This window comes from Elephantulus edwardii, unplaced genomic scaffold, assembly GCF_000299155.1.
Source record: "Elephantulus edwardii isolate Elephantulus edwardi_28Jun2011 unplaced genomic scaffold, EleEdw1.0 scaffold00067, whole genome shotgun sequence".
NCBI lineage: Eukaryota > Metazoa > Chordata > Mammalia > Macroscelidea > Macroscelididae > Elephantulus > Elephantulus edwardii.
In genome coordinates this window covers 4,116,168-4,124,711 of record NW_006399817.1, presented here as the reverse complement: position 1 = coordinate 4,124,711, position 8,544 = coordinate 4,116,168, and the positions used below count along the sequence as shown (strand labels likewise).

At 40.8% G+C, this 8,544-nt stretch overlaps 1 protein-coding gene across 1 annotated transcript in view; it reads right to left on the bottom strand.

Annotated features, from left to right (window-relative positions):
- Positions 1–7,986: 7,986 nt before the first annotated feature.
- The window catches only part of LOC102849216 (solute carrier family 52, riboflavin transporter, member 2-like), a 3,743-nt gene continuing 3,185 nt past the window's right edge, over positions 7,987–8,544 (bottom strand). The window contains exon 3 of the mRNA XM_006888469.1: positions 7,987–8,539. Coding sequence (XP_006888531.1) covers positions 7,987–8,539 — 553 coding nt within the window. The remainder of the gene's footprint in view (positions 8,540–8,544) is intronic.

The following is an 8,544-nucleotide window of genomic DNA, read 5'->3' as shown; positions in this document are numbered from 1 at the left end:
AGATCTTCCATAGTAAGTGCTTCAAATTTTCTCCAACTTTGCTTGCAGAAAGTGAAAAGGACTTGAAGAAATGTAGTGAGGAAACTGGAAAGTATGCTATATAGGGAACATGAAGAGGCAGAGGACCTTTGGCCTGGCAGAAAGAAGAATTGTTGATGACACAGCAGTTTGATATATTCAGAGGAAAGTCTTCTGGAATATCTGGATGCATCACTCACTCACTTGCTCATTGCCTTTGAGTTGGAACCAACTCATCGCTGCCTCCTCCTTGGATTTCCAAGGCTATAAATCTCATGAGAGGGGATTGTTCGTCTTTCTCCCATGGCGCAGTTGGTGGATTTGAAATGCCAGACAGGTTTGGTCTTTGGCTTTTGTGGGGATGGAGATGGCAGTGTTCTATTAAAGTTCACTTTCTGATGCAATCTATCTGTGGTTGTGGCTATTGCTGTTGCTATGTACCACCTAGTTGGAACTGACCCATAGCTGACCCTTCAAGGGAGTTTTCAGAGACAATAAATCACACAGACAGAGGTTGCCCATCTTTCTCTTGTGAAGCAGCTAATGGATTCAAATGGTGTTTGGTTGGTTGGCAGTGCAACTAAAGGTAAATTCTCAGCAGTGGGTAGAAACAGAATGAAATTATTTGAAGCCCTAGTTGAGTCTTGCAAAACCTGTTGCTGCTAAGTTGATTTAGACTCCTGGCTGAGCAGAACAGAGTTGTTACGTATTGATGAGTTGGAACTGACTCACAGCTGACCCTCCAGAAGTCTTTCGGAGGCAGTAGATTACATATTTAATCAGATCTTGTCCATCTTTATCCCTCAGAGCAGCTGATAGATTTGAACCTTATGCCTTTGGATTGTCAATGCAGCTCCTTTACCCACTAAACTACCAGAATAGAATTTCCTTGTTGGGTTTCGAAGGCTGTAATCCTTATGGAAGCAGACTCCTTCATCATTCTCCCATAGAGTGGTTGATGGGTTCAAACTGCAAGATTTTTGGTTGGTAGCTGAGAGCTTTAGCCATTCTGGGACCAGATTCCTAAGACTGTGACTAATATGTAGAAATTACAAGGAGAGAAATATGAATTCAATGCATATTGAATGAATTTCTAATAGTAAGAGTTGTCTTATAAACTTCTTTTTTCCAGGCTTAACAAATTCCTCATGCTCTCAGAAGAGAGCTACTTTCATAGCTCTACTGCACTTTTCTCAGTAATGCTAAGTGCTGAGGACAAAATAGCGAAGATTTGGCTCTTGCTCTGATGGTTCTTATCATCTAGGGAGAAAGGCGGAAATAGGCCAGAAATTACACATGCATGTGAATGGATGTTATAAATTGTTACAGGTAGATCCTTGGCCACTGATTGTTGAAGAAGCAAGGGGCAAACAATGTATTTAGACACCTCATAGTAAAGATTTATGTTCATTATGGATCTAAAGAAATTATTTATGGCTTGTTTCTAGAAATATGCTTTGATGGAGTGCTGCAATGGAAGAACAGAAAAGATTTGCCTTGGAGGGAGTACTGGATTGAATTGAGTCCCCTCCAAAATACGGGGTTTAAAATCTAAGACCATTTGATAGTGATTGTTAGATTAGTGAGGTAAGATTAGTGTGCTGTGTGTTTTAAGTCAATCTTATTGAGATGTAAACGAGCAAATGAAATAAGCAAGTAAAATACAGGTCACATGATTATCAAGGAAACTAGAAAAGAAGCTGAAAAGAAACTTCCTGTAAAACGAATAGAAAGTTTTCTTTCCCTAGAGTCAATGCCAGAAGTCAGACTTCCACCCTCCCAAGCTATAAGAAAATAAATTTCCGTTTGTTAAAGCCACCCACTTATGATATTTCTATTATATAACACTAGATACCTAAGAAAGAGGGTGAAGAGAAATTAAAATCTTTGGCACTTCTGAAGTGGACTCTCTAAAAGCCCACGGCAGGTCACCATGACAAAATGCGATTGTGCTAATCTCTTGCCTGCATATAAGAGATTCACTGAAAGTGTATGTAAATCCAATAACTTGGGGACTTGAAGATTTGAGATAGTTTGGGAGAAATAGAGGCCCTCTAAAATATGGAAAATTTCTGAAAATAAATCTGTCCCCAGTGAAGACTTTTTTTTTTCCTTTTTAAAAAACCTCTTTTGCTTAAGAAAATAACAAAAAAAATTACAAAAATTCTTTTTTACCCCTCAGATCTCCCAATGTCTAAATTTATCAGTACACAAAGCATGGTAATTTTATGAGTGAAACAAGTTATACATAATGCATTTTTCTAATGTTCCTACACGAACAGCATGACTTTCTATCTGTAAAGGGCACTAAAAATAAGCCTTATATGTATTTCAATCTCCTGCCCCCAAATTTTCTCTGAAGAAACATTGTTTTTTGTTCTTCTGTGGTTTAAAATTTCTGAAGATTCTATGCATCTAGTCTGTTCCTTTGTTCTTGCAGCAGTGTAGCTTGTGTTCTATTCTCGTAAAGTTTAGGAGTATGAAATAAGTGGTTCTCTTAGCCAAACCGATATAGAAGGTTTAACTCTCCATAATAACTCATATTCAACTGCTAGGCTGTCCAGAGAGCTAGGAACTGGGGGTGACTGTTCTGTCAATTATCCTAGCTTCCGTTTCCACCTAGCACATTGATATGGAGTAGGTTTATCCAAAAGATGGAAGAATCTTGTAAGTATCAAGTAATCTGTCTTCATGACATTCCCAGGAGTCATTCAGGCAGAAAGACTGTTACTGGTGTGGAGCACTGGCAAGAGAAGCACCTTGGAGTCTGGACAGGGAGGTAGGGAACCAAGCATTTTGAGCTCTGCCACATTTCTATGGGACCAGGGCCGAGTCACTATCTTTGCTGAAGCTCCATTTGTTCCCTGGTAAATGAGGAGATTAGAAGAAGTCCTGGTGGTTGTACATTCTAGGAGCCTATTATCCTGAACTCTCTTACTAAGTATGAAGTAAGGATTGATTTAAAGGTATTAAATGGACTAACAGGAGGGCCGCACTTTTTATTTCTAAATGGCTTTGCAGTCTTTTGGATGAACATCTTTGCTGAGCACTTTTGGTTTACCATGGGAAAGAATGAAAATAAACCTGAGGGAAACTGGGTAGAGGAAAGAGGCAAATTTCTGGTGCCATATGGCTCTGTTTCATAGCAGCAGTAATTTCAATACCCTTTTAGTTTGTATAACCTTGCTATCTTTTAGGAATAGAGTTTGAAGAAGAAATGCTATCTCAGTTTCTGATGCTATTCTGTTGATTTGTGTCCTTCAAAATCCTTCCCTTGAATGTCTCATCATCAGCCAGTTTGTTAATAGCTTTGAGCTATTCCTGATGAAAGTAATAATGCCTGGCTATTCTCCCCTGCTGCAGTGATGGAGATGGGCAGAGAAGCTGGGTGGCATTTCCGTGCTAACAGCACAAGGGTCCATGAAGCTCCTGTGCCCTTCTAGGAACAACTCCAAGGGCACAGTTGCCAAGAGACTCCAGAGAGTTTGGCTTGATTTTTGTCTCCAAACTGGTTGTCAGACTCAAGAGACTGACAGGAACATCTGAATTTAGGAGTGCTGGTGCTGGTTTGAAACTGCAGCTTCTTTCTGAAACTAAAATTTACCTATAAACTTTTGAATGAATTGCAATTACTGTGTAAAATGTACATAGTCTTTATTTAAAATTCTACTGATATTCACTGTAGGAAAGTTATTTAATTATTTAATATGGTTTTTCTAATCATAGTCTTTGTGAGGCTCACACAATAATTGAGGGGGACTATGCTAATGAGGTACTTTTGTCCACCAAAGAGATCAGACAGGTTACTGTTAATGCAAATAAGATATATGGAATTTGTGATGGTTAAGCTTATGTGCTGGACTGGATCATGATTTTCTGTGCTTTAGTAGTTGTGAAATGATGTAATTATCCTCCATTTGGTGATCTAATGAAATTATTTTCCATTCTGTGAAGTGTTGTTGTAAATCTTAGTTAGAAGACCCACTACCACCAAGAAAAAGCATTTTTCTCTTGAATCTGGGATCCCTGTACTGAGAACCTTCTAGACCCAAGAAACAGAGAACTGTAACACCAAAGACAATAACAAGAGAGTAAGAAGTGACATGCAAAGAACCAGAAGTAGCAAAACCAGGGGACCAATATGGAATAGCATGGTGGGCTTCCTAGTCCAAGGAGTGATATGACGTGAGTGCCAACTCATTGGAGTGAGAGAGACAGCTGAGCACTCTTGGGCTGGTGCATACTGGCAAATCAGGGTGACCCTAGGCACTAATTTATTGCTGGAGCGAAGGGGCTTTGTAACCCTTATTCAAGTAAGGCAGATGTGATGTTGCAGGACTGAGGAACCCAGAGGATAAGGGCCAGAGAGAGGCCAACTTACAAGCATGGCTGAGAAGAGGCTATCTTGCTTGAAGAACTGTGTCCTGAACTGTTTCTGATTCTGAATTTGTTCCCTTTCTAACATACCCCATGACTCTGAACATGGTCTGTGGATTCTGTATGGCCATAGCAATACATTATCAAGCCCTGTTGAGAAGTTGAGAATGCCATGGGAGGCCCAGCTGGAGGCCCAGCTGGAGGCCCAGCTGGAGTCAGAATTGGTGAAAAGTTTAGAAATAGGAGATATATGGAGATATATATTTCTGACCTCTACTCATAGGAACCAATCTTGGACTGTTGCTAATGGTGAATCTCTCTCCCCATTGGGTAATTAGAAGAGGTAAGACACTGTTCTCTTATGATCTTTACACCACCCAACACCATTACTTCTTTTTTGATGACCACATTCTAATATCATAAGGGTTCTATTTACTGTCAATGAAGGCATTGCTTAGATTTTTTAGATATGAAAATGAAAATAAATGTCTTGGTTTGTATACAAACTGGTGTGGGTTATTATACACACAGAAAGTAATTCTGAAAAACTGGAAAGAACCTAAACTTCCATTAGTAGGGCATTATTGAAGTAGTTTATGGTAATTTACACAGGAAAAGACCCAGTTATATGTGTATTGATAGGGAAAATTGTTCTAAAATGTGAAACAAGGAGGTTACAACTGTATGTAGTAGCTTTTCCAGGGATGCTGTCTAGAGATATTTGATATGATCTGTGTCCGACTTACCCTCATAGGCAATACAACCTCTGACAAAACTAGGCTGTTCTCAAACTCTGGTTATAGAATTGTTTACCTTTACATCAAGGTTGGGAAAGCACCAAAATCTGCATATAGTGTGTGCCCAGGCTGACTTCAAGGGCTTTGTGTTCTGAGATATAAAGTTCTCATGAGATCACCCAAAATAGAACAATATGTCTTCTGGGCTTATGGTATTTCAATGTATGCCAAACATGTGTGTGGCAGGATCAAGTGTCTTTCCTATGGTTGTTGTTGTTGTTGTTAGGTGCTGTGGAGCACAACTCATAGTGACTTCATAAACAAAAGATCTGAACTTTGTCCTATCCTGCTCCATCCTCTCTCTTCCTGACACACAAGAGCCCATTGCAGCAGTCACCATCTCAAACGTGTCTTGTGTTCGAGAGTTCTCTTCACCTTTACCGACCCTCTGCCTTTCTGAGTATCATGTCTCTCTCCAAGAAATAGCCCTCCAAGCTACAAGCCCAACTTATGTGAGGTGAAGCTTTATCGTCTTTGCCTCTAAAGAGCACCCTGGCTGCACTTTTACCAAAATATATTTGTTTTTTCTTTTGGCAGTGAATGGGATGTTCATTACTCTTCTCCAATACCACAGCGCAAAGGCATCAATTCTTCTGTCATCCTTATCCATTGTCCAGCTCTCAGATGCATAGCAACTAATTGGAAAGACCATGGCCTGAATCAGATGCACCTTAGTCCTCAGACTGACATCATTACTCCTCAATAACTTGGAAAGGTCCTTAACTGCAGACTTTGCCAGTGTTAGCTCCTGATTTCCTGACTTCTAGTACCAAGGGTGTTAATTGTGGATCCAAATAAGATGAAGTTTTTGACAGTTTCAATCTTTTCTCCATCTATCATGATATTGCCTATTAGTTCAATGGTAAGAATTTTTGTTTTCTTGACATTGAGATGCAATCCATTTTGAAGGCTGTATTCCTTGATCTGCAACAAGTGATTCCAGTCCTCCTCACTTTCAACAAGCAAGGTTGTCTCATCAGAAAATCATTATGTAAAGACACCAAATAAGTTAAATACTCCTGAAAAAGAGAAATAGGTTAGGAGCCATCTCACTCCTTGATCTTAAATCCTACTATGTGGCTGTGGTGGTCAAGACAGCATGGTATTGAGGCAGTGACAGACACATAGATCAATGGAAGAGAAATGAGAACCCAGAAATCAGCTCATCTACCTATGGTCCACTGATTTCTGACAAAGAGATGAAATTAGTTATGTGGGGAAATTGAAGTCCTTTAATAAATGGTGTTGGCAAAATTGGAAAACCATTTAAGCAAGACCCACACCTCACACCATACACAACTCAGGGTGTATCAAGGACCTAAGATGAAAACCAAGGACTATAAATTTCATCAGAGAAAAGCCTGGAAGAACTCTAGAAGCCCTAATCCACAATATGAACAGTCTTCCAAGCATCTTGAAAAACTTACAAATGGGATCTTCTAAGAATCAAATCCCTATGCATATAAAAAAACTTCTCCAACAGGATAAAAAAGGAAAGCCATAGACTGGGAAAAATATTTGGTAATGACATATTTGATAAGGGACTCATATCTAAAATTTATAGAATACTCCAGCACCTCAACAAGAAAAAGGCAAACAACCCAATTGTAAAATTGGGCATAGGATATGAATAGACACATCACCAAAGAAAATATATAGATGGCAAACAAACACATGAAGAAATGTTCAAAATCCCTAGCTCTCAGAGAGACGTAAATAAGAACAACTATGAAATATCATCTCACCCCAGTAACAATAGCAAAGTTCAACTGAGCAACAAACAACAAATGCTGGTGAGGTTTTGGAGAGATTGGAACCTTTATTTGCTGCTGGTGGGAGTATAAAATGGTGCAACCACTATTGAAAGTGGTATGGAACGTTCTCAAAAAGTTGAAAATAGAAATACCATCTGACCCAGGAATTCCACTGCTATGAATATGCGTTAAAGATACCAAAGCTGACACCTAACAAGATATATGCACACCCGGGGTTATTGCTGCATTATTCACAATAGCAAAGAGATGGAAGCAACCCAAGTGCCCATCAGCAAATGAATGGATAGAAAAACTATGGTATATTCACACATGTAATACTAGGTAACATTGAAAAACAAGGAACTCATAAAATATTACTCAGTATGAGTGACCTTGGAATACATTATGCTGAGTGAAATATCTCGGTCACAAAAGGACAATTAGTGTATAACACTGCTGTTTTAAAACAGGACTGACATGGAGGTTGAGAGAAACTGAAAAAAAAAAAAGAGAGGATCAGTAATAAACACTGCATTGGAACAGATAGAGAGGAAAGAATTGTTTAAAAGGAATCTATGATTAGGCATTGTTTGTATGACAACAGTCCAGAATAAGAGGTGCACAGCAAAGTGAATTGGACGGAGATGTGGAAATTATGCAATAATGAATGGGTTTTTTTACGTGAACTTGGGGGTTAGGGAGGAAAACATGCAATGTGCAACAATAAATGAATGAAAATACAACTTTTATGTAAACTCTCATTAAAATTACAATAAAAAAGAAAATAATTATGAATGTATTAGATTGTATTGTTTTTGGTTTTTTCCCCCCACAGGGAATAAAAAGCTTTATTGTACACAATTCTACAGCAGACCCTGGCTGGCAGAAGGACCAGGCCTCTTGACCCCTGCTGGCTCTTTGGTCTCCACTCTGGCCAGAATGCCAGGGTGCCTGAGGAGTGGAAAGGTGTCTGGCGTGTACCAGGCCGTGGAGGACACCGAGGCTCCAGGACAGTGAAGATGGGGATCGATGAGTCCCACTCAGGAGTGGCAAGCATCCACACAGTCTTCCCCACTAAGGAACATGTGGTAGATGCTGGTGGGAGGAAACATGGCGACTGCCCCCAGCAGGGAGCCCACTTGGATAGCCACACCTACGGCCAGCAATGCCCGGCGGCCCCCACTGTGTAGCAGAGAACTGGCTGCCACCTTCACGTAGGAAAAGAGGCCAAGGCAGAGCACCCAAGACACGACCACAAGAACGGTCCCTGAAGAGGTGCCCACTATGCTTGGGCAGAGGCTCAGAATCGCCAGCGCCATCAGATAGGCCCCAAAGAGCACACCCAGCAAAGAGAGAGCAGCAAGGCCTGCCAGGGTCCTGCACAGCACACCCATGGCCAGTAAGCAGGCTAGGGGGTTGGCAGCGCTGCCCAGCACCACAGCCAGGTGGTAGGCCAGGCGCCCATAGGGCAGGCAGGAGAAGCTCTGCACCGCGGGCAGCACACCGTTGGTCAGTGCGTTGGTGACGGTCAGCAGACCTAGCAGGGAGGCACTACGGGCTGACAGTAGCCTGTGGGCCTCGGGGTCAGGGCTGGGGGT